This window comes from Aethalodelphis obliquidens, unplaced genomic scaffold (genome assembly GCF_003676395.1).
Source record: "Aethalodelphis obliquidens isolate GAN/ISIS:26980383/991018 unplaced genomic scaffold, ASM367639v1 scaffold30, whole genome shotgun sequence".
In the NCBI taxonomy this organism is placed as follows: domain Eukaryota; kingdom Metazoa; phylum Chordata; class Mammalia; order Artiodactyla; family Delphinidae; genus Aethalodelphis; species Aethalodelphis obliquidens.
Genome location: NW_020837974.1, coordinates 6794265 through 6817897, shown reverse-complemented (window position 1 = coordinate 6817897; position 23633 = coordinate 6794265). Strand labels below are relative to the sequence as shown.

General features: G+C 58.8%; 4 protein-coding genes across 8 annotated transcripts; 2 read left to right on the top strand and 2 right to left on the bottom strand.

The window, feature by feature from the left end:
• Nucleotides 1-2177: 2177 nt before the first annotated feature.
• On the top strand, nucleotides 2178-14965 carry LRCH4 (leucine rich repeats and calponin homology domain containing 4). Of its 3 annotated transcripts, none has more exons than XM_027125969.1 (18): nucleotides 2179-2433; nucleotides 5945-6089; nucleotides 6238-6364; nucleotides 6560-6665; nucleotides 10331-10467; nucleotides 10587-10702; nucleotides 10843-10942; nucleotides 11189-11279; nucleotides 11376-11452; nucleotides 11561-11622; nucleotides 11733-11849; nucleotides 11961-12029; nucleotides 12123-12226; nucleotides 12364-12447; nucleotides 12670-12755; nucleotides 12929-13066; nucleotides 13159-13236; nucleotides 13551-14173. In XM_027125969.1, the coding sequence occupies exons 1-18, from the start codon at nucleotides 2214-2216 to the stop codon at nucleotides 13746-13748; spliced, it is 2055 nt and encodes a 684-aa protein (XP_026981770.1). In that variant the 5' UTR covers nucleotides 2179-2213; the 3' UTR covers nucleotides 13749-14173. The 3 variants fall into 3 exon arrangements, with proteins under 3 accessions (XP_026981771.1, XP_026981770.1, XP_026981772.1); XM_027125971.1 differs by lacking the exon at nucleotides 13551-14173 and adding an exon at nucleotides 14581-14965 and having other exon boundaries at nucleotides 2181-2433; XM_027125970.1 differs by lacking the exon at nucleotides 11961-12029 and having other exon boundaries at nucleotides 2178-2433.
• Nucleotides 9138-9740, bottom strand: LOC113630498 (dihydrofolate reductase-like). The gene has a single exon (XM_027125980.1). The coding sequence runs from the start codon at nucleotides 9738-9740 to the stop codon at nucleotides 9177-9179; it is 564 nt and encodes a 187-aa protein (XP_026981781.1). The 3' UTR covers nucleotides 9138-9176.
• A 311-nt stretch (nucleotides 14966-15276) lies between the features above and the next one.
• On the top strand, nucleotides 15277-16822 carry SAP25 (Sin3A associated protein 25). Its single transcript, XM_027125982.1, is given in 7 exon segments — nucleotides 15277-15423; nucleotides 15426-15448; nucleotides 15659-15759; nucleotides 15835-15955; nucleotides 16051-16198; nucleotides 16275-16372; nucleotides 16455-16822. Coding segments are annotated over 7 exon segments (906 nt in total). The 5' UTR covers nucleotides 15277-15302; the 3' UTR covers nucleotides 16749-16822.
• Nucleotides 16823-16972: 150 nt separating this feature from the next.
• LOC113630495 (insulin receptor substrate 1-like) lies at nucleotides 16973-21737 on the bottom strand. 3 transcript variants are annotated; one of them, XM_027125972.1, is made up of 3 exons: nucleotides 19161-20295; nucleotides 17745-18877; nucleotides 16973-17355 (listed from the first exon to the last, which is right to left on the bottom strand). In XM_027125972.1, exons 1-3 carry the CDS (start codon nucleotides 19642-19644, stop codon nucleotides 17293-17295), a joined length of 1680 nt encoding a protein of 559 aa, XP_026981773.1. In that variant the 5' UTR covers nucleotides 19645-20295; the 3' UTR covers nucleotides 16973-17292. The 3 variants fall into 3 exon arrangements, with proteins under 3 accessions (XP_026981773.1, XP_026981776.1, XP_026981774.1); XM_027125975.1 differs by having other exon boundaries at nucleotides 17313-18877; nucleotides 19161-19590; nucleotides 19963-21737; XM_027125973.1 differs by having other exon boundaries at nucleotides 17313-18877; nucleotides 19161-21737.
• Nucleotides 21738-23633: the final 1896 nt, after the last annotated feature.

The window sequence follows — 23633 nt, the reverse complement described above, 5'->3', positions numbered from 1 at the left end:
TTTCTCTCTTAGCTCCTTGGTTCTAGCCCAGTTCTAGCCACCCAGTGGCTCATGGGATATGCACAGGACAGGAGCAATAAAGTGTGAACTACTGGTAGACGAGGCCTTTACTTTCAGGGAGTAGTAGGAGGTTTTTCCACTTGATACCCTTTTAGCACTAAGTGTAGAGAGACACTGGTGAATTCTTCACATCTCCGCAGTCCAGAGCCTCCGGGGATTTGTAAGCTCAAGGATATAAACTAAAAAAAAAAAAAAAAAAAGGTATAAACTCAGTTTGACAGGTGAGGGGGCAAGGTCACCCTGCTAATTAGACCATCTATCTCATGAAAGCAGGCATCACATGAAAGTGGGCACAGCTGAGCACAGACTCAGGCAAAACACATCCAAAAGCAGACTGCTTTCCTGGGACAGTAACATGACTGCATGTATGAAGGGCAACCTCTTAAGGTGGAAGAAAGGGGTGGATATACTCTGAAAGCTTAGGTTATCTCCCGAAGTCTAAGCTATTAACTTACTCTTATGGCGGGGGTGGGGTGGGGGGGGTGGGGGGTGGGGAGAGGGATGACATGGATGAGAAACAGCAGGAGCTGGGGCTGTGTCTGTCCACATAGGGGCAGAGGATCTACACCAATCCATCCAAGGGGTAGCTGGCTCTCCCATGAACTGAGGAATCCAGGCCTGGACAACCAGCCCTCAGCTGCATAGTATTACAGACTCATTTGTTTTCCGTGTTAGCTAAAAGACGGTCAACCATCCAATCAAACTCCCTTATTCAGAGGGACTAGTAAACAGCTCGTTTGGGACACGTAGGATGGAATTTTCGTAATTCGATAAACGTTTCGGAATGTCAACGTGTGAGATGTGACTTATGGGAAAGAACCTTCAGCTATTTGTGGCTTGGCAACTATTAACCAATGAAGCGGATTATATTAGGTCCTATGCCACCTAACAGGATGCTAAGATCTCTCAGCAGACGGAGCGAGTATCTGCAGCTTCCTCTTGTAACTGGGTCCCGTTGATCCACTCCATTTCACCTCGGGAGGCAAAGAAGAGGGTACGAACAGAAAAAAGTCCACCGCAAAGGCTGATGCAGGGGGAAGCCTGGCTTCTAGTGTGAGCTGTCAGTAACCTGCTGTTTGCTCTGGACAGCTCATCGACTTCCCTCCGCCTCAGTTTCCTCATTTGTAAAACGGAGGACTTCTTCTAGGTGGGGTGGTCCCTTCTAGACTAACCCCCCAGGTCTGATCATCACAATTCCTGCCCAGCCGCGCTCCTTTGGGCAGGGGTGTAGGCCGGGCGGTATTTTCGAGGCTTTCCCGGTCTCCCTTAAGCTTCCCTCGAGGCGTTGAGCTGGGCCTTTCCAGCCCCTGGGAAGCCACAGGTCCGCCCGGACTCCGGAGATTGTCGCGGGGCCTCGGTCTCCGCAGCCAGGATGGCATCCAAGGTCCCTTCGGCTGCAACGACCCCCTGTACACTAGCCTCAGGCATCACCTTGCCTCCCGCTCCCCCCATCCCTACGGTCACCCTGGCGCCCGCAAAGCTGGCTCGCTCCCTAACACGTCTAGCTCGCACACACTACTGCAATCCCTGCACTGCTTCCAGCCAGCCCAGCGTGCCGCACTCACATTCTTTACCTCTACCTCAAAGTTCTAGTTCACCCATCTCCTCCTGAGCGAAGGGACAGACTTCTCGCCCATGCTATTGGTAGGTAGAGCAGTCCCTCAGAGAAGAGGCCGGGCCAGGTTCCCTCTGGAGGGTCTAATTGGCCTTCTTTACAGTCACTCGGCTGTATCTAGCTTGCGATTGGTTTTCGTTGGAAGAGGACAAGGGTTTGCGTTTCTCGGCCTCTATCCCTTCTAGTGGAGGGCCGACGTCCCCGCCTCCTGATTGGACCTGATTGGCTCCATCTCCACTCCTAAGATTTGTGATTGGATGCGGCTGCGCGGGGCGGGCCGGCCTGGAGAGTAGGCCGTTGGCGAGCACTCTATTCTAGTCCCCCTCCCTTCTCTCGCCTCTCTTCAGCGCCGGAGTCTCCACCCCGCCGGCGGGTTCTGATTAGCCACTTCCGACGCGTCTCGGGATCCCGATTGGTCCGTCGGGTCCCTGAGCCCGCTTCCTCCCCCTGGAAGCGACTACGGCGGCTCCGAGGAGGGGGAGGGGCAAGGAGGGACGGCCGGTCCCGTCAGTCAGGCAGCGGGAGCCGCCGGGAGCGGATGGCGGCGGCGGTAGCGGCCTCTCTCGCCGCCGGGGGTGAGGAGGCGGCGGCCACGACCTCCGTTCCAGGGTCTCCGGGTCTGCCCGGGAGCCGCAGTGCAGAGCGGGCTCTAGAGGAGGCCGTGGCCACCGGGACCCTGAACCTGTCTAACCGGCGTTTGAAGCACTTCCCCCGGGGCGCGGCCCGCAGCTACGACCTGTCAGACATCACCCAGGCTGGTGAGTGCACCCGGCTCCGAGCCCAGCCGGGACCCTCATTTGCATAGCCCCGCCCCTCGCTTGTTTCTTCCCGGGCCCGGGAGTCTGGCCCGCCCCATCACCTGGCCGTCGGAGTTCTAGATTCTGCTGATTTGCATAAGTCTGCCACCACCCCCTCCCCACCTTAAGAACTACTAGACAATGAGCGCTTTTCTGGTTTGCACGGAACGCTCAAGAATCTCTGGCCGAGCGTCGTGAGCGCCCCCCTACCCCGCCCCGCTTCTCTTTATTTGCATATCTGCGCACCTGTAGAATGATCCTGCCCCTCACCTGCTTGGCTCATTTGCGTGATCTCTTCAACCTCAGTTCTGATCGTTCCATAAAGCAGCCCTCGCGAGCCACCCCCCATGACTCCTTTCTCTTTCTCCACTTAGTCTCCAACTCTTTCCCCTGTTCCACCAAAGATAAGAGCAGCCCCAGGCCCCCGCTTCCATGCGTTTGCCCCTGACAGCCCCAAGTTTCTGTTTCCTTTGCTTGTAGTCCCGCCCCCTAAGGCCGCTGACTCTCTCCATTCTTCCCCCAGCCAGCCTGTGGGAAAAAAGCAAATCTCCCACCTCCCCCAACTCTTTTCTCCGCGAGCTCTTCCTCCTATTATCCCTGACTCCTTTATCTGCGACTCCTCCTCCTTCTTGCGTGTGTGAGGTCACTGTGGAGCCTGTGATCTCACAGAGACCCTAGAATTCCCATTTCAGTTTCTGCTTTCCCCACGGGGGAGGGACTTGAGGCAGCTGCTGAAAGGAGGGAAATCTTATCTCCCAGCTAGGAGTGCTGGGAAGCTAGAGACGGCCCAACTGTCCTTCCTAGTCCCCCACCCATAGGATCCCTCCACCCTGGTGTCTGTTGATGGTAGGGTGCAGGGACTCCACTGTGACGAGTGAGTCAGGCTCAGCTGCTCAGGAGGCAAACTCTGACCTTGGGCTGGCAGCTGGGGGGTGGGGATTGGAAGAGGGGTGGAGGACTGCATTCCCAAAGCCCCACCCCAGCCGAGCCCAGGGTGGGACTTGGGGCTGGATGAGAGTGTCCCCCTGATGCCACTGCCCTGGGACTGCACTGCCCCCCTAGCAGGTGCCCGCTCGCCTGCAAACACCCTAGTGGGCGCCGACGCACACTCTTTCCTCGACTGTTCTGGAGAGAACCAGTTGAAACCACTCCCGTTGTCTTGGGTTGCTAGGTAAACTCACTCGCCCACTCTTCGGCGAGTGAGTTCAGGGCAGCCGAGAGCCACTGCTGTCCCTCTCAGTCTCCCCGAGCCGCCTAACCCCCCAGCTCCAGACTGACCTCAGCAGCTGTGTGACACTTGCCGTCTGTTCCCTTTCCCCTCCCCCTTGCTTGTTTTTTGACAGAGACCAAATGTTATTCTTTACTTCCTTAGGGCTCTGTCTGTGTGAGTGGACTCCTGGGGAAAACTCCCAAGACCTCCCGGGCCCCCTCCCAGCTCCCACCTCCTCTCCGCCTCCTCCCCCAGCATTCCGGCTCAGGGTGCAGCCCGTTCTCCAGGGCAAGCGGGACAATCCCAGCTTCCTGAGAACCTCTCTCTACCCTGCTCTCCACACAGGAATCCTCAGTCCTTTCAGGGCCCAGGTTCTAGGCCAGGTGGGTCTCTCTCGTCCAGAACTCTCTCCTCCGGTCCCTCTCCCCAAGCAGGGTGCCTGTAGCTTGGGGTGGAAAGAGGAAGTGACAGGAACCCAGTCTGTTGCCCATACCCTGCTCTCCACACTTCCTTGCCCTTCAACCCTGATGGACTAAAAACTTCAGCTCTGCTGACTGAATCTTGTGGAACCTCTCCTCCTGCTTCCGCAGCTCTTTCTGAACCAGCGTTTTCCTTGCACGTGTGCTGTGTGGAAGGTCCCTGCTGTCCCTTGGACTCGGTCCCCGGGCCCTGATAGTAGGATGAATCCTGAGGTGGGGGGAAGGGCTGCTCTCACAAAAGAGAAGTGCAGCTCATTCTCTCGCAGACCGCATCCTGTGCCTCCTGTGCACCGCTCCTCCAGCCCCGCTCCCTTCCGCTCACTCGCTCTGAGCTTTTGCCCCCGCTCCCTGGCCCGCCCCATCACAGCTTGCCCTCCACCCCCCTCATCCACATGCGCGTGCAGCACACACATTTGTGGATGCAGAGGAAGCGGGCAGATGGAGGGGGAGGGCGGGAGGACTGCATCGCATCCTCCCACCCTCTCTGGAACTGTCTTCTCCTGTGACAGGTCTTTTTTCTGTGCACACCAGGGCTGGGAGCAGAGAGGGTTCTTGGGGCGTCAGGCTGTCGTCCGCCCTGGTAAACACAGGGCCCAGAGACAGAACCTGACAGGTTATTTCTACTTCATTTCCTGTCACAAGACTCATTTCCTTGGGGGATATACCCCCGCTTCCCCTCCCCTCGGCTTTTGCTTGCCCCTCCGTGGAGAGGGCCCTCTAAGAAGCTCACCCAAGCTCTGTTCCCTGGGACTTCCCCAGCAGGCCCTGGGCCCCTCCCAATACAGGCTGGGCAGAGGGAGCAGAGACCCGGGCTTGTAGCAGTCTAAGCAGTGAGAGCCTCCAGACTGGCAGGAACCCCGTACTGGACGCCTTGCACTGGTCTAGCAAGCCGCTGGTTGAGATAAAAGGATGCTAGTAGACTCTCCCGTCCTTTCCGCCCTGTCCACTCCTCGCCCGTGCCCAAGACTCGAGGCAAAGGAGCTGGTCTGAAGTCCGGGTCAGCAAGAGAGGAAGTAGAAGCAGGCCGTTGAGACTGTAAGAGGGCAGGAAGGAGGCCAGCTCTGAGGAAGGTGTGCCTGGGACTCCACCTCCCACCTCCAGCTTGGTCCATTTGCCTTTCTCTCCAGGTCCTTGGGAATCTGTGACTTCATAGTCCCTTGGACCTGGCTTGCTGATCCCAGGGGCTGGTGAAAAACCGGTGGCCAGTGTCAGGTCTCCAGAGCCAGGCTATGATAACCCTTGGTGGCCAGTGTCAGGTCTCCAGAGCCAGGCTATAATAACCCTTGGTGGAAAATAGGTAGAGGTTAGGAGACAGGGCGCCTAGGAGGGGTGAGCTTTCTCGGTCGTGTCCCCCAGGGGTTGTTCATATTCTTACCTTGAACCTCCCAGCCGATCACCTTGCTAGTTCCTTTGGAGCACCAACCTTCTCCTGTGACCTTTGCCTTCCACCTCTCCAGGCATCACAGAACAACAGAAACCACAAGAGTTATAGAATCCAGCCACCCTTACAGGATAGCCCTGCATTTGTGCGTTTGAAGATGGTGTTCATGGCTCGCCCCCTTCCCCCAAGTCTAGGCTTCTTCAGCCCAGAGACCCCAAGGCCTTTGCCTTCCCTTTGCCGCTCTGGCTACGCTTGGAATGGGCTCCAGGTTACGGAAGGCTTTCTTCTTGCTCCAGAGGGTCCAGGTTTATAGGTCTGATTCCTTGGCTCTGGGGAAGTTCAAGGTCTTCCTGTCCAGGGCTGGGTCTTTGCAAGCTCTCCGCTGACACTTGCTTCCCCTAGACCTGTCCCGGAACCGGTTCCCCGAGGTGCCAGAGGCAGCGTGCCAGCTGGTGTCCCTGGAGGGTCTGAGCCTCTACCACAATTGTCTGAGATGCCTGAACCCAGCCTTGGGGAATCTCACAGCTCTCACCTACCTCAACCTCAGGTAGGGAGGCAGGGCCACTGCAGGGTAGGGGGTGGTCCTTCTCGGCCCCAAGTACCAGTGAACAGCACCCTGAGTGACCCTCCCGGTGACCCTGAAAGGACAGCGCCATGCCTGGAGGGTGAGCCCACTGCCCTCCTCCCTCCCACAGCCGAAACCAGCTGTCATCGCTGCCGCCCTACATCTGCCAGCTGCCCCTGCGAGTACTCATTGTCAGCAACAACAAACTGGGGGCCCTACCTCCCGACATCAGCGCCCTGGGAAGCCTGCGGCAGCTCGTGAGGATGGGGAGCAGGGTGACAAGAGGGACTGATGAGCCAGGCACTAGGGACCTCTGGGGGGCGGGGGAGGGCAGGAAAAGGAGGGATGCACCCTAGGGGAAAAGCCGAGACTAAAGCAGGTGGCCAGGTCCAGGAGGTGGTTTCTGATGCTCGGGGTCTGTGGCTCCTTCCCTACTTCTTTCCTCATCCTAGGATGTGAGCAGCAATGAGTTGCCATCTCTCCCAGCGGAGCTGTGTGGCCTCCCTTCCCTGCGGGATCTCAATGTTCGGAGGAACCAGCTCAGCGCCCTGCCTGATGGTGAGGAAAAGGAAGCACTGGAGGGGTGTGAGGATGTGTGTGTGCCTGTGTGTGTGTCTGTGTCTGTGTATCTACCTTGGAGGAGTCACAGACAAGGAATCTTCAAGGAAAAATAATGCCTTAGTTGCCTAGGGTTTTGCAATGCATGAGACATGCTGTAAATTATTTTCTTTGCTCTTGACCAGCAGCCCTCTGAGGCTGGCAAAGCATGGGTTATTAGCCGTGCTTGACAAATCTGGGGAAGGGTACAGGAAGGGGAGTGGTGAGTGCATTGGCACCCTGTAGAATTTCACAGTCAAGAGGAGCCCTCAAGGTCACCCAGTGTTACCATTTAGCGCCCACGAAGCTCTCAAAACCTGAGTCAGGTGAGGTCCTGTGCTGCCTCCCCAGAGATTCTGAACCAGTGAGCTGGAGCTCAGGCAACCCCATTTTAATGGGCTAATTGTGATGCACCCGACACTTGATAGCCTTTGCTCCAAAGCAGGCACACCTTCCTTTATTCAGCCAGCATTGTTGTGTGTGTGTGTTTCCTGTGTTTTAGGTGGGGAACAGGTAGATGTGAGTGATGTCACTCAGATCTGGGGCCAACTCTTAAGATTTAGTGGCTTAATGGGGAGAGACAAGCAGAGGGAAGCGCTAGAACAGGAAACTTAGCGCCGTAGGGGCTAGAGGGAGCCGTGTGGCTCTGCTCAGGGACCCGGGGAAGGCCTCAGTCAGCCCAGAGGGGCAGCAGGAGCTGACCTTTGAAGGAGAGTTCTCCATCCTTCTGCAACCCAGGCAGAAGCAACCCTGTGTGTAAAGCACGGAGGTCCAGCACAGACGTGGTTAGAAAGGCAAGCCAGGGCTAGGTGGGAAGGCTGGGGCCATGCTACCCATGGTTTTGAAGAACAAGAGAGGGGAGTCAGGTGGCCATCCATTTTCTCTAGGCTCCCCCCCACTCCTTCTTTCCTTCTAAGACAGTAGGGGTACAAATAAGCATTTGATCAGGGCTCTCTCTGGGCCATAAAAGAGACCCCAGCAAAATGCCCTGGGGGCCCAGAGGAAGGAGCAATAAATTCCAACCTAGTGTTTAGAAAGATTTCATAGAAGAAATGACCCTTAAGCTGAACCTTGAAAGATGCATGGACAGAAAAATGGGGTTCTCCTACCTGAGCAGACAGCATGTGGAGAGGCCCAGAACAAAGGGGGTGGAGGGTTGTCTGATGTGGTGTGAGGGTGGGCAGCGAGGTGCGAGACATGGGCGGAGCCAGATCATGAACTCCTTAACCAGGGAGGGGTGCTTGACCAGAGAGCAGTGATTTTTTCTTTTCTTTTCTTTTTTTTTTTGCTTTTTCCCCACACATGAACATTTATTAAACATTTTGAGTATTATACACAGTTTCCTTCTTTTACTTAGCAATTTTTGGCATTTTCCTGTCAGTACTTCATTGTTTTTAACTGCTGTAGATGTTACATTTTATAGACATATTGGTTAGTTATTTCTTATTAATCAACATTTGGGCTGTTTCCAAGTTTGAAAAAAAAAAGTTGCAACAAATACTCTTGGGTCCATTTCTTTGTTCAGGATTAATTTCTAGAAGTGGAAGTTCTGGGTCCAAACCCAGAATATTTTGAATTTTAATTGATGTTGCTAACTTACACTCTAAAAAGGTTGTACCAATTTATAAGGCAGAAAATGCTAATTTTTTTTTTTGGATACTTAATCTAAATCTTTGCTAAAGTGATGGGTAAAACATGTTTTAATTTTCATTTTTTAATTCTGTGAAGTTTAGTTTCTAACTTGCTAATTTTGGTTTCTAGCAATATTCATTCTCAATTTATTACCTCTTTGAATTTTTAATTTTAGCCATTATGCTTGATACTAGATTATTCTTTTTTGTAAAGAGCAGCCAATTCTTGTTCTGTCATTGTAACATCCCATGCAATGTTACTGAAGATCAGAAACAAAGTTTTTTAAGGTCTCAGACCTTCTCCTTTAACCACCAAAAAGGTAGTCTTGTACCTGCCTCTTTACTATCCCTGTGGAATATCCTGGATTTTTCAACTTATTGATTCCTGGTCTGAGTGAAGAGAATTTTTTTCAGAAGTGTGATATAAAGTAATTCACAGTCCCTCTTTTGATCTGATTCTAATAACTGAATGCTACTCTTCTGTTTATAATCCATTTCTGACCTTGCACCCATCTGCCTAGCTCCTAGCTCTATGGGCTCTGGTTTCAGCTCATGCTGCCAGGGCGCTCTCCCACTTCGGGCTGTCTTGGTAGACGTTCTGCCCTAGGCAGGTGCTGCTCACCTATTCTTGACTCTTGGTGGACATTCAGGAAGTTACAGCAAGAAATGTTTCACAGATGGTATCTGATACAGTCTAGTTAAGATTAATGGGGAATAAAAGTACTTTGCTTAGAAATAATTATCCACAGATCTAAAGTCAACAAAAGTCTCTACAACAAAAAATACATAATTTTTTCGGGGGAAGGAGGAGGCTTGAAATAGATCAGAAAACACTTTCACGTTAATTGTTCTTTTCATATACTTCAAATTTGTACTTAATGCCTTTCTCCTCCTGGACATCAGAAGGAACACCTGGATATTCTGAGATAAGTTTATATTTTTCCAAATCAATTTCTGGAAAAAATGTGTCACTTTCAAATTCCTGCATGGTCCTTGTCACAAATACTCTAAGATGGCCTGGCTTGTTCATGGCTTCCTTATAAACAGAACTGCCTCCCACTATCCGGACCATGTCCACTTTATTTGTTAATTCTGGTCGCTCAGTAAGTTTTAAGGCATCATCCAGACTTCTGGCAAGAAAATGAGCTCCCTGTGGAGGTTCCGTGAGTTCTCTACTGAGAACTATATTAATTCTGTCCTTTAAAGGTCGATTCTTCTCTGGAATGGAGAACCAGGTTTTCCTACCCATAATCACCGAATTCTGTTTCCCTTCTACTGAAGAGGTTGTGGTCATTCTTTGGAAATACTTGTATTCGTTCCTGAGCGAGGGCCAGGGCAGGTCCCCGTTCTTGCTGATGCCCATGTTCTGGGACACAGTGATGATGCAGTTTAGCGGACGAACCATGATAGCGGCAGAAAACACTTCCGAGCTAGCATGTCACACTGACACGGGGATTACCTGCCAGCTTGGCGCGAAATTTTTCAGAGCAGTGATTTTTATTCTTATTCTGTGTCTCAGGGCACCACTAATCCAGCTGTGCCTTTCTGAGAAGTGGAGAAGGGTACCCTCTCCTGCGGGTGGGCCAGGGCTTGGCTAGTGGAGCGCTGTACGGTCGCAGCAGCCCCCTCTCCCCGTGCCTTTGTGCACGGTGCAGCCCGCTCACCCGCAGCAGCCCCGCCTGCAGATCCTGGAAGGCTTTTGAGCAACGCGGTGGCACAGCTTGGTTTGGGCCCTGTGACGGACACTTGAGAAGGAGGAAGTGGTGGTGGGGTGGGAGGACAAGGCGAGGGAAGCACGTGGGGTGGGCAGCAGCTGAAGTTGGTCTGAGCGGGAAGAGGAGCAGGGACGTGGGTCCTGGGGAGTGCCCTCAGCCAACCAGGGCGGAGGCGCGGCGGCCCCAGGGGTGACCCACTAGCCAGAGCAGGGGGCAGAGGAAGTGAGCACAAGGCCCCGTGCCGGGGCATGCTTCTAACTCTTCCCTCACCCACCGCCAGAGCTGGGAGACCTTCCTCTTGTCCGCCTGGATTTCTCCTGTAACCGTGTCTCCCGCATCCCGGTCTCCTTCTGCCGCCTTAGGCACCTGCAGGTCATTTTGCTGGACAGCAACCCCCTGCAAAGCCCGCCTGCACAGGTGAGGACGGGCCCGAGAATGGGCAGGAGTTGGGGGCATAGGTCCCTTTGGTAGCCAAGCAGGATCTGGGAGGCCCCCCTCTCTTCCCCTAACTACCCCCCATGCGCCTCCACATCTAGATCTGCCTGAAGGGGAAACTTCACATCTTCAAGTATTTGTCAACAGAGGCTGGGCGGCGCGGGGGGTCTGCACTGGGGGACCTGGCCCCTTCCGGCCCCCCGAGTTTCAGCCCCTGGTAAGTTTCAAGTGGGAAGGAAGGAAGCCCCTGGATACTTAAACCCCTTCCTAGCACCAGGGACCCCATGGTTTCTGGAGGGCGGATGACGGGGTTGCTGCCCAGAATGGAGCTGACCAGCTCTCCCTGGCTGGCCCCAGCCCCGCTGAGGACTTGTTTCCGGGACGTCGGTATGACGGAGGGCTGGACTCAGGCTTCCACAGCGTTGACAGTGGCAGCAAGAGGTGGTCTGGAAATGAGGTAAGGGCCTCCTTTCCAAGGATCATGGGGGATCTCAGCCCCAGGGGAGAACCTCTGAGCCGGGACCCTTCGCCTACTACCTCTGAAGCTCTGAGTGACTGGTGGTGGCTGGAGTCCTCTTCCTTCGCTCGCCCAAGTGTCTCGCGGGGAAGGGCTGGCTCAGCAGCAGAGCCTGGGGCCCTGAACCCCATGGGCCCCGGGACTCCAGAGAGGCTGTCTCCTATCTCTGCATTTCTGCATTTACAGTCAACTGATGAATTTTCCGAGTTGTCGTTCCGGATCTCAGAGCTGGCCCGGGAGCCTCGGGGACCCAGGGAGCGGCGGGAGGATGGCTCTGGTGTGTAGTGGGGTCACGGGCTAGGGGCCGGGGGGCGGGGCATGGACGAGGGCCTAACGCCCGCATTGGCTCGCTGATGCGCACTGCTCTCTCCAGCTGACGGAGACCCTGAGCAGGTTGACTTCATCGACAGCCACGTCCCTGGGGAGGACGAAGAGCGAGGTGCTGGCGAGGTGAGGGGAGCCCGCGTCCGCCTGTCCATCCACCATGAGAGAGCTGGAGGAGGGGAGCCAGTGCAGGCTCGGGCAACCCCCTCAGCCCCTCTGCTGTTCTTTCTTCAGGAGCAGCGGCCACCAGAATCGAGCCCTGTGGCAGGGGATGGGGAGAGGGCACCAAGCAGCAGGTACCCGGAGCCACCTGAGGCGGCGCCTCCTCCCTTTACTTACTTCATCGCCCGCCCCCCTGTCCTCTCCTCCGGCCCGCTCCACCTCTCATCCTGCCTCTGCCCCGCAGGCGGGAGGAGCCGGCAGGGGAGGAGAGGCGGCGCCCAGACACCTTGCAGCTGTGGCAGGAGCGCGAGCGGCGGCAGCAGCAGCAGAGTGGAGTGTGGGGTTCCCCAAGGAAGGACAGGTGTGGGCGTGGGAGCAGCTGCCCTGGCGGTGAGGCCTCCTGAGCTTCCCTGCCTCTCGGGGTTGGCGGAGCCCCGCCTGGCACTGCTGACCCCACACCTTCATTTTCTAGTTTTCCGAAGCTGGGGGTCAGGGCTTCTGGCGGGGGTGCTGCCGCCTCGTCCGCTCAGGCCACCTACAAGTATGTGTCCTCCTGGACCCCGCCTCTCTCGGTCCTCGCCTTACACGCCCTTCCCCTGAGCATCCCCTCGATTCCCCTTCTGTCTCTCCTCAGCGGCACGCCCAAGTCCAATGCCACCCAGCTGGGAGCTTCGGGGGGGCAGGGTGCTCCCACCCCCGCCTCCACCTCCCAGGAGCCCCTTCCTACAGCGGGACCAGGTGGGACGGCGGCGCTGGGAGGAGGGTGCGGGCCTGTGTAGGTGGGGCGGGGGTGGGGGGAGTTGAGACCTGGTGGCCTGAGGGAGGAATAGGACACTGAGGGGATGCTTCTCCTGCCCCCTGGCTCCGGCCTCCAGCAACCGCACCTGCTCCCCGGCCACTCAGCTCCATTCAGAGACCAAACAGCTTCCTCTTCCGTTCTTCCTCTCAGAGCAGCTCAGGTGGGTCTTCCCTCCTCCCCAGTACTAACCCGGTGCTAATCCAGCACTAACCCCGGCGCTGGGGCCGTCCCTTCTGGCCTGGGAGTTCTCTGGTCAGTTGTCCCATTGTGTTGAAAATCCCACAAGCGCAGAGGCAGGTGATGTGGGTGCCAGACCCTGCGACCGGGCTGCAAAGTCAATGGTGCGTAGTGGAGGCGGCCCCACACCCTCCTCTCTCTCCAGGCCCTTCCTCACCGGACTCTGTCTTGAGACCTCGGCGATCCCCCCAGCTTTTGGACGAAAAGGAGGTGATGGCTCAGCTGCGCCAGGTATGAGAGGTGGGGTCTGCGTGGGTGGAGCCTGGGCTCCGCGTGGTGCCTGGAGGTTCCCGGCTTCCCTCAACAGCCTTTTTGCCTACCCTGGTACCTCCCCTGAGATGGAAGGGGCAGGAGGGCGTTCCCTGCTGACCCTGACCTTTCCCCCTCCTTCCCCTGCCTCCCAGGTGCTTGAGTCCCAGCTGCAGCGGCCCCTACCCGATGACCTGGCAGAGGCTCTAGCCAATGGGGTCATCCTCTGTCAGCTGGCCAACCAGCTGCGGCCCCGCTCCGTGCCCTTCATTCACGTGCCCTCACCTGCTGTGGTCAGTTGGGGCCCAGGCAGGAAGTAGGGGTTGGGACGGGGCCTCCTGGGGCCTCCCCCTTACTCTCTTTTTCCTTTCTTACCCACCCCCAGCCAAAACTCAGTGCCCTCAAGTCTCGGAAGAATGTGGAGAGTTTCTTAGAAGCTTGTCGAAAAATGGGGGTGCCTGAGGTATGGGGGTGTGTTCTCAGGGGCCCAGGGCTGGTCTCTCCTATAAAGGGTGCAGTGTCCTGGGCTCAGCGGGGCACCCTGCATGGATGGCAGGGTTCCATTCACGGGGGTGTCTGCTTCTCAACAGGAAGCACATCCGCCAGCCCCTGTCCCGCATGTCTCCCCTGCATGCCTCCCTTCCTTGCACTCTGCATGTCGGCGTGGCTCTGGCCCTGGCACGTGAGGGCAGGGGGTGGGAAGGATTGTCCTGCTGCTGCTGCTGCTGCTGCTGACGTCCTTTGTCCTTGTCCATCTGACCTACTCTCCCTTCCCAGGCTGACCTGTGCTCGCCCTCGGATCTCCTCCAGGGCACTGCCCAGGGGCTGTGGACCACCCTGGAGGCTGTGAAGCGGGCGGGGGGCAGGTCCCCCCCGCCCCTCTGGCCCCCCTCTGGTCTGGGAGGCTTCGTCCTCTTCTACGTGGTCCTCATGCTGCTGCTCTGTGTCGTCTACACTCGGCTCCTGGGTTCCTAGGACCTGACGTCACCCCTCCCCCTACCCCCTTGCCCTACTTCTATTTATAAGACTCCTGTGCAAACCCCCTTCCCCGCCGGTGGTGCCTTCAGCCCCTACCAAAGACACTAGTGAACCCCCCTCCCCTCATAAACACTGACCTCAGAGGCCCCACTCTGGTGCCCCCAGACCCTGGGTCCCCAGCCTCTGGCCACCCTCCTGTAGCCCCTCCCTTCTCAGTGCTGATGGTGCCTTTTAAGTCCTCTCCCTGCCCTGCCCTCTGCTTCCCTAGAGGGTGGGTCTTAACCTTCCTTCTTGCACCATCCCCCCCCCAGCTGCTATAGGGGGCTAAATTATCTATATTTTGTAGAGAGAACTCTATATTTGTAGGGGATGCAGGGGCCCAGGCTGGGTCTCTGTCTCTTGTATAAATTGTACAGACCGTGGCTGCGTGTGTGTGCGTGTGTGTGCGTGTGTGTGTGCGCGTGTGCGTGTGTGTGTGTGTGTGTGTGTGTGTGTGTGTGTTTGCGTCTGCTCCTGCTGTGCCGGGGGCCCATCCCTGGCCATGTCTCCTGGGCTCTATGTGCCAGCTTGCCTACTCCAGCATTTCCCTCTGGAAATGGCAGGTCTGTCCTTCCCTCTGAGCCTTGGCCCCCTGTGTCATCTCCCTTCTGTTATCCTCTGGCAGCTTCCTTGCATCTCATTTGTCCCCAAGCCATGTCCAGGGTGCCCTTGACCCTTGCCTGCTACATTCTGTCAGCTTCCTTTGCCCAGGCTCCTTTAGGGTGTCTCCCACCCTACAGCTGAGAGGAGGAGGTGACAAGGGGAACTTAACCTGGGCCCCTCCCTGTAGGAGTCCCTGTGCCAGCCCCACCACATCCTGGAAGAGGAGGGGGCCCCGGGAAGGGGCCTCCCCTACATCGCTGCTGTCATCCATGCACTGCTGGAACGGCCTTAGGGGTTGAGGTCGGGGTGCAGGGGCCCGACCCGGCGGGAACCCCAGGAACAGAGAAGACAGCCACACCTGGGTTCTGCTCTCTAGCGAGGACTGGTGAGGGCGGCCTCGGGCCTGGCCCTGTGCCTCGGGCACCTGTCTGCCCGGGAGCTTGGAAGCAGGCTGGCCCAGCAAGGCGCGAGGCCGCCTCTGGGCGTGGTCGAGGGTATGGGATGGAAGACTGGGGGCTGGGTGTCGTGTCACGTGCAATAAACGGAAGCCGGAAGCCCTCTAGGTTGCCCCTTAGCTGTGTGTGTGTGTGTGTCTGCGAACGAGCGGTGTGTGCTGGGGACGGTGTAGCTTCCACGTGCGGGCGCCGCAGTTCCCTCTGGCCGTTTTCACCCTTCCGTGCGGCCCCGCTGTCCGCGCCGCCAGGAGGCGCTCGCGGGCTCCCGGCGGGACCGTGCGCCACGTGGCCCGGAAACGCGCTGGACGCCTGCGCCGCGAAGCCTTGAGAGGTGGGCCGCAAGCTGGGCGCGCAGGGCAGCGCGGGCCGCTGAGGGAGGCTGCGCCCGAGTGGGAGCCGGGAGGTGCCAGGCGGGCGGCGCGGGGCCCTGACCTGCCCTCCCCGTGGACGCGGCATGTTGCCCTGGACCCCCCGGCGGTGGGGCGCGGGTGAGGAGCAGGCGCCCGAGGAACAAGGCCCCTCGGCGGGCAGCGACCCCGGCCAGGCCTGGGACTCTGGAGAGGAAGCCCTGCGGGAGCCAAGAACAACCCCACAGGACAGGTGAGGGGCTCTGCCAGCGGCACTTGGGCGAAACCCGACGGGGGCCCACAGTGTGAGAATACCTCAGTTGTCCCTAGTAGCGAAGAAAGGGTATGATCAGCTTCCCCGCACCGGGCACCCTTGGCCCGGCCTTGGAAGTATTCAGACTTGGAGCAGGGAGGTGATTGCGGGAGGCTGTGACCGAAGCATCTCAGTACCGCCCCTTCCCAGTCCTCAGCCCTGGTCCCAAAGGCCTTCCTGGACCCAGAAAGAGCAGCAGCTGCCTCGGCCGCCCCCAGGCCTGGCTGCCGAGCGGTCACCGGGAACCCCAGGTAGGTACAGGGTCCTGCCATCTTTACCCCCAAGACCCTTTTACCGACTCCTGAGCCGATTTTAATCTCTTCAAGTCCTCCCCCCCAGTTCCCCTCCCCCCCCCAGATGACCTGGGAGGTGGCCCCGTCAAGGATGACCCTGCTGGCGCCACAGGACCCCAACTGTGAAGCTAAACCGGGACCTCAGCTGGTGTGGGTGAGTTGGGGGTACCTGTGGCACCAGCCTCGGGTGGGGCAGGGATGCCTTGGGAGGGGGCTGAAGCGCCAGGAATCTTTCCCATCCCTCCACAGGGGCTCAGCTGTGAGTCAGGCACCTCCTTCTCAGGCCGGACCTTGCGCCATCCCTCATTCTGCCCTCTGTACGAGGCAGCCTCAGGCAGAGGCCTCAGGCCCAGCCTAGCAGGACGTCAGAGTGGAGAGCAGGTGCCCAGGGATGCAGGTATGGCCCTTGGTCCCCTCAGGCTCCGTGGAGAACCAGTGCAGCGCTTGCCACCCTAGCAGCTTCTCCTCCCCAGGGTTCCCGGTGATGTGCCGTGAAGATGTCTTTCTTTCTGACCATGTGCTGCCCTGTGGGCAGCGTGTTCCCCTGTACCGGTCTCAGGCCCGTCAGCAGGTGAGCGCTCTTCCTGCCCTGGCCTCACCCCAGCCTTCACGCAGGGCTTGGGGGGAGACACTTGCCTCTCCTTTCTCCTCAGGTGATGGGCTCTCTGAAGCTGCTGCTCCCACCCCCAGTCATGTCCCCCAGGGTCCTCCCCGCTCCATCCTCTGGCTGCTCCACCGCCTGGCTCAGTGGGCCTGAGCTGATCGCCCTCACTGGCCTCCTGCAGATGAGCCAGGGGGAGCCAAGACCCAGCTCCCCGGGGGCTCCCATGCCCCCTGCTGGCCCCCCAGACCCTGCCTCTGACCACCCAGGTGCCAGTGGTGGCCAGAGCTGTTCTCACTGCATGGACCCATCTCTCCCACGGGCCCCAGACAGCCAAGGTCCATAGCCCCTCTGGGGGAGAGTGGGCCCCTTACTTCCCCAGGCAGATTCTGTTGACAATAAACAGTGTTGGTTTGCAAACAGGCTCCTTGTGGCAGATAGCAGAGTGGGGCGAGGAGGCAGGGATGGGGTCTCTTCTTCCACGACGGCTTTGGTTGCTCTCCCCTCAGATTCTTGTTACTCATTCCCCCTACAGTCGGGCAGGGGAATCCATGGACCTAAGACTTTTCCAGGCTCACCCAGCAGGGAAACTTTAATGGGGGTGGGGTGCACAGTATAGACCCCTAGACTAGATTAAGTATATTAGAAGCAAGGACTCCATCAGTTCTGCCAGGCCCGGGAGAAGGAGAATTGTGTGAGCACGTAGCTGGCGTTGGGAGAGGCAAAGTAGGGGGTAGGGGGTGTCATCACTTCGGGAGGGCACTAGTGTAAGAGACCTGTTGCTCTCATCCTTCTTGCTCTGGGGTCCCAGGAGTTCAGCCGACACCAGGCAAGCACAGCAGGTGTGTGTGTGTGTGGGGAGGGGTAGATCTCTGTCTTCGTGGTCGTCATCATTGGAGGCAGGGTGTGGGGCCAAGGCTGACTTGAGACTCTGGAGCGATGCTGCAGGAACTCTGTGGGGAAACAGAGGGTCAGGGCTTTGGCTGAGAAGGTCCAGAAATTTGTAGGGGTTTTGTTTTAAGGGGGGAAGAGTTCTAGAATTTTCTCCCTTAAAAGAATCCAACTTCTTGGGGAACCTCCTCCCGAAGACTTCACAGGTGCCACAGTTGGAAGGGGCAGAGCCCTTAGGCAGCCCGTCCTAAGGGGCAGCTCAGCGCTTCTGCTGGTCACACGTCCTAGGAGACATCTGGGCTGTAGAGCCTCTCCATCGGGCAGAAGGGGATTATGGGGTTCAGCGGGGTGGGCAGGAAGGCATTCTTAACTTTGCCCTTTTTTTCTTCCTCCACTCCCGTCTGTCTCTCCATCCATCAGCTATACCCAGGGGCCACGGGGGTCTCCTCACCGGGGCCTCCCCGAGGTTCTGGAACTCGATGTGTGCGTAGCTGTGTGGGCGGTTCCTGGCCCCGGGGGCGTCGCCTTGCACCTCCAGGGGAGGGACCAGGTCCAGGTCTACATAGTTGAGGCCGCCGTCAGGGGGCTCGGGGATGTCAGTGCCCATTCCTATGTAGTCGGCGGCCGCGTACTCAATGCACACGTACTCCCCGGCTAACTCTGACGGCGGCTGCAAGCAGCGCTGAGCCCCTGCGGATCCCCAGTCGTCTCCCACGCCTAGATGAGGGCCTTGGAGCCCGGGTCCAGGCTCCCCGGCCCCAGGCCTGTAGGAAAGAGGCAAGAAGCTCGAGGAAAAGGACCGTGGTGCACAGAGGCTCATGGACACATATTCAGTGATCCCTCCATCCTGGAGCAGCTGGTGGGAAGCGGCTTTGGCTGAGGCAGGAAGGCCCGGGGTTGCCATCACCACGTAGCCACTGGCTTGGCCGCCTCCCATGGGTTCGTAGTCACTCCTGGCTCCCTTGGTTATGTAGACCCCGCCCAGCTCCAACCCCTCGGGGTGTGAGGCTGCTGCCCCCGGCCTGGCCAGGGTCTTGAGGGTTGCTTGCTCGCTTCTCTCACTCAGGCGCCCCGGACGGTACAGGCTGCTTGATTGGGCCGCAGAGGCTGGGGTCTCATAAGATTGAGGGACAGAGGGTGTGGAGGCGCTCGTCGGGGGCTTTCTTGGCAGTGGCTCAGCCCTGCCGCCGGCACCACTGTCCCCGATTCGTTTCATGGCGGCCAGGACAGTCTCGTGAATGCTTTGGGCCACGACGGCGTCGGGCGCCTGTAGCCACAGCTCCCCGGGACCCGTGGGTGCCGAGCGGCCAAGCTCCAGGAAGAAAAAAGCGTCGGCATGGCCACAGCGGCGCACGCTGAGCAGGGACAAGCGCAGGGCCGGCGGCGGAGATGGCCGGGAGGCCCTGGAGCTTCTGCCCCCGGGCTTCCGCAGCAGGCTCAGTACCCCAGAACCCAGGCACAGGCAGTAGTCGCCGCTGCCCAGGCCTCGTGCCCGCCCCAGCCCCTTGGGCCGCAGCGTCACGGGCCAGACGTCCTGAAACGGAGCGAGGATCCAGGCCCCGGGGTCCTCGTGGGAGTCGGGACCTGGAGAGACAATGGTCTGGTGACAGGGGCTCCCGGGCCGGCAGGCTGGATTCACTGTGGCCCGGGAACTGAAAACGTGTAAACCCTTCACGTTTGGTCTTGATTTCGCAGAGCGGGGGAAGGGACAGACTACGGATAAACCAAATCCACGATCATCCACCTCCCCCGCACCCCCCCCCCCCCCCCCGGCCCCGGGCCCCCCCCCCGCGGCGGCGGGCCCCCCCGGCCCGGGGGCCCCCCCCCCCCCCGCCCCCCCCCCCCCCCGCCGGGGCTCGGGCCTCACCGGCGGCGGCGGCGCGCGCCTGGAGCAGGGCGCTGTACCACGCCTGCTGCTCCGCCTCGCTGGCCGCCGCCACGCCCAGGCTGCGGTCGCGCGTGTACAGGACGATCAGGTGTCGCTGACGCGCGTCCACGCGCTTACTGATGGTGCACGCGCCCTCCAGGCTCACGCTGAACTTAGGCGGCGCTCGGCCGGCGCGGAACTTCTTCTCGCTCTCGTAACACTCGAGGCGCTGCGGGTAGGCGCGGAGCACAAAGAAGCGGCGGCGCTGGGACTTCTGCTTCCGCAGGTGGCCGCAGAGCCGCACGTCAGCCGGGCAGGCCCAGGGCCGCGGCGGACCCAGGGCCACGTCGGCCGACTCGAACTCCGGGGTCGTCGTGGGGCCTCCGGGCTTCATCCCGGACCCAAAGCAGTAAAGTGTCCGGAGCAGGGGCTGGAACGGCAGAGGTGGGGTAGACGTAGCGGCCCCTGGAGAGGGGGGCGGCATCCTGACAGGCGACCACCCGTCTTGATGCCCAGCGTCTTTCCCCCCACTCCCGACTTGAAGTTTGGGGCAGGGGGTCCGCACCGTGTGCCCCAGTGGCTGCCCGGTGGCCTGAGACACCCGAGGCTCCGACAGACTCTGAGGCTTGACCCCTGCGCCTCTCGTCGCCTCCTCTCCTGTCCTCTCCCCTCCCTCCCAGCGCGGATCGCGCCGAAGTCCCCACCCCTGCGAGGTTAACCCTTGCGCGCCCCGGAGCTGGACGCCGGGCGGTGGGAGTGGAGTGTGAGTGGGGAAATGCAGGAGAGGCGGCCTCCGCCTCACTCCACCCCGTGTCCTGGGACTGGGCTTTTGCAGGGGCGGGGGTGGGGTGGCGTCTCTACTGGTCTGAGCTGCCGGCCGGCCGAGAAAGCGGTGAGGTGAGGTGAGTGTGCGTGGAGCCACGTCTGTGGTGACCGCGCTGGTGGCGTCTGCAGTCCTGGAGGTGAGCGGGTCACTGAGCCGGGCCACCCTTACAGTGGCACCCCCTTCCGGCCTCTGCCACTCCCCACTCAGAATGGTGTCTCCTCTTCCCACCCAGGAGTGGCTCTGTTCTCTGCCTTCCCAAGTAATCCCAGGAGCCAGGGCTACGGAGCACTGGCCTATGCTGATCTTGGAGGAGCTGGAGGTTCAGTTTCTCTGCGGGGTTGGGGCCATAGGAGGTGTCTTGGGGTAAGTTAACTTCTGGATCGGTCCCTGTGCACAGACCATACCCACCAGGGTTCCAGTCAAGTGGCACTGAAGGAGAGCCAGTAGAGGAAGAGACCATCTCTCAGGGGCACTGCCCTCTTGCTGCACCATTGCCCTCAGCCCCTTCTCACCACCTGTTCAAAAATAACGCTGCCCAGGCCAGCTGAAGGCTCTGATCACATAAGTGCAGACTCTCTGCACTGGCGGAGGTACCCTTTGCCCCTTGCATCCTGGGAGGCTTGAAATGGGGTTGGGATTCAGACATTTTTACACCCCACTTCTGATCCTTCCAAGGACCACTGACTCACGTTGGGGGCAATGGCGCCGGTCAGTGCACACTCTGTGAGACAAACCGGTCGTTGACACATGGGTGGGGGCCTTAGAGGACCTTATGATTTCACTGTCATGGCAAGTAGGACACCTACAGTGGGGGAGCTGAGGGTTTGGGAGAGGGCAGCTGTGGCCCCTATTAAAGATGGTATTTGGGGAGGAGTGCCTTCAGGTGAGTTAGGAGCTGTACCAGGAGTACTGAAGCAAGGCCACCTGGTTCTTTTTCTCCAGCTAGTCCAAGGGCCAGGAAAGCCTGAGTAGGAAGGGCTGGGCTTCCCACCCCGGCTCCTCCACTTCCCAGGCGTGGGAGGAAGGGGTTGGTCTATGAGCTGGAATACTGGAGAAGCCAACAGTGCGTGCGGTGTGCAGGAAGGCTCAGATTCTTGAACGCCCTTTAAGGGTCATGCTGAAAGTGTGATGCAGGGCACCACCTGGCATCATGAGGATGGGCATCTGGCCAGCAGGCAGCAGCGCCCAGGTTCTGCTCCAGGTGCCCCCCCCCCCACCCCAGGTCAGCCAAAGCCTCTCCAAGGTGCCAGAGAGGTGGCGGCAGCTCAGGTGGTGCACGTGGGCCAGCGGCAGCCTCCACCGTTGATGGGTGTTGGCCAGGGAGAGGCAGGTATGTGAGAGATCCTGAAGTGGACACCAGAAGTATATTCAAGGTCATAGCCTCCAGTGTGGCCTCAACATATGCGCCATGGAGAAGTGGCAGGGACACAAAAGACATCTGCAGGCCTTTCCCCTTCCTAGTTTTGGTGCTGCCTTGAGGAGCAGGGCACCCATGGGGGCCACGTACCTGCTGCGCTCCTGCCTGGAGCCTTACTCCCCAGGTTTGATTTGAAGCTACGCACAGGAGGGTCTCTTCACATCTGCTCCTTCCCGCTTCCCACCAACCAGTCCACCCTGGAGCACCCCAGTCCTTGTGAAATCACAGCCGCTGTCACAGAGACCAGCTCCAGACAGCCTTGTGTCATTGAACCCCTAAGTGCTGGGTAAAGATAAAGCAGGAAGCAGCAGGGATTGGACAAGCAAACGTGGTCGGGTGGGTTGGTAATCAATGCCAGGTGATTTAGCCTGCTGGGTACCAGGAAAAGCCTGGAGCCAAACGACTGACTTAATCAGTTGCCCTGGCAACAACATTGCCCTTGGCTCTACCCAGACAAGATTGATTTGAGCCTGTTGCCCTGGTAACTCGTGTTGCTCCCCCAGGACAGGAAGTAACAGAACTTCAGCTCCGTTGGGTGAGAACACCTCCCCCAACCTGAGGAGGTCCACCTGTGCATCCCGCTGCCAGGTGCAGGGCAGCAGTGGGATGGGCTCTCCACATTCTAAGTGCCTATGGAAGACTCTTGTTACCAAAGGGGAGCCCCCAGGAAGGAAGCTGGGGCACTAGGGCCAGGCTCTTCCCGTGTGCCCCTCTCTCCTCCCTCCAGGTTCTCACTCCTCTGGAGGGGTCTGCAGGGACAGCGCCAGCCCCTTCCTCCATCGGAGAGCTTGATAGAGGTCCTGGGCACTGGCTCCTGCTTCCTCACCCGCAGAGGCAGCCATCAGTGACCTACCGAAGGCTGGGGTCAAGCCAGAGGACTGTTGCCTGCAGAGCACTGTCACAGCATTGGCCAGGGGGACATGAGCACTTGGTCAGAAGCCTGGTGGCAGTCTGGGTGAGTCCTTCCAGCCCCATGGTGTGGGTCCAGATTTGTAACCACCAGGCAGGGCCTGCAGGGAGGCCCTGGGTGATGGGGCGGGGGGAGCACAGCCCAGTCATTTAGACATTTCCTGAGGCCAGGGGTTCTTCCATCTTTGCTGCCTGCCTGGAGAGAGGACGCCGGGTGGAGGCAGCACCAGGCTGTTCCACACCGAGATAGGCAGCTGCAGTCCCGGTCTCAGCCTACGCCCTGTGAACTCTTGATTTTTCTGCCCTGGAGTTGGACGCTGACCCGTTGTAACTTCTCTGACTGGTCATCCTGCCCTGGCCAGTGAGCTGGTGGGGGTCCATGTCGGACAGAGTGACTGAGAAGCATGGAGTGGGGACTGCAGGGAGGTCCTGCACCCAGGCACTGAGCAGTTGAGGAGATCCCTGGGAAACAGCGGCAGTGTGACTCAAACAGTAAGAAGCACTGCAGCTGCTGGTCCTTTAAATCTCACCTCCAAACCTCAGTGTTTTTGGTTAGGAAAGGAGGCGCCAGGGAGCTGGGGAAAAAGAAGGCTCCTCCTCCCCCTCCTTCTCCACCACAAGATTCCAGCTTTCCTCCTGTCCCTGGCTCTGAGCAGAGAATGGGGAAGACACAGACAATCAAGGGTGACAGAGAATACCCAGGGAAAAATAAAGATGGTCCACCCTGGGAGCGCCACCAGGAGATGGAAGGAGAGTAGAGGCTGGAGAACGGGAACCACAGACACAAGACAGGATGAGGACTGAGCCCTGGGAAGGTGGGGAGGCCACGCCTGGCTGTGCAAAGAACAGCAGCTGAAGGTATTTACAGGAAAAATCCTCAAAGTAAATCAGTGATAAGACTGTCCCGGCCTCTCCTTGCTGTCAGGTTAAAGGTCATTGGGTGGAAAGACTCAGAGAAATCCCAAGAAGGGAAGACTGAAGGGGCCAGAGTTCCCAGGCAGCCTTAGGAAAGGGAGAGGCGCTCACAGCAGGGCTGAGTTCGGGGCCTCTCCTCCCCCAGGTGAGGTGTCTAACCCAAGCCGGCTGTCTTGTTGCCACACACACAGCCTAGACACTGTTGACACAACATCCCCAGGTGGCAAGGGTCTGGGGAGGGGCTGAAGAGGCAGCTGACCTGGGACAGCTGGACTTGGACTAGGCCCTGCCCGACCCCCATGCCGGGTCCTCCTCTGCACCCTCTCCCCCGCTCCCTCCACTGCTAAAACTGGACTCCAGTTCAGACAGGGACTGGCTCTGTCCTTGGCGAACAGCAGCATGGGCA

Excerpts from the sequence above, each read along its gene's own strand:
- LOC113630495 (XM_027125973.1), bottom strand. The coding sequence starts at position 19,644 with ATGCCGCCCCCCTCTCCAGGGGCCGCTACGTCTACCCCACCTCTGCCG. Across the intron at positions 18,878-19,160 it reads GGCGCGCGCCGCCGCCGCCG|GTCCCGACTCCCACGAGGAC; the intron begins GTGAGGCCCGAG and ends TTGTCTCTCCAG.
- LRCH4 (XM_027125969.1), top strand. The coding sequence starts at position 2,214 with ATGGCGGCGGCGGTAGCGGCCTCTCTCGCCGCCGGGGGTGAGGAGGCG. Across the intron at positions 10,703-10,842 it reads CCCCCGAGTTTCAGCCCCTG|CCCCGCTGAGGACTTGTTTC; the intron begins GTAAGTTTCAAG and ends GGCTGGCCCCAG. Across the intron at positions 12,756-12,928 it reads TGATGGCTCAGCTGCGCCAG|GTGCTTGAGTCCCAGCTGCA; the intron begins GTATGAGAGGTG and ends CCTGCCTCCCAG.
- LOC113630498 (XM_027125980.1), bottom strand. The coding sequence starts at position 9,740 with ATGGTTCGTCCGCTAAACTGCATCATCACTGTGTCCCAGAACATGGGC.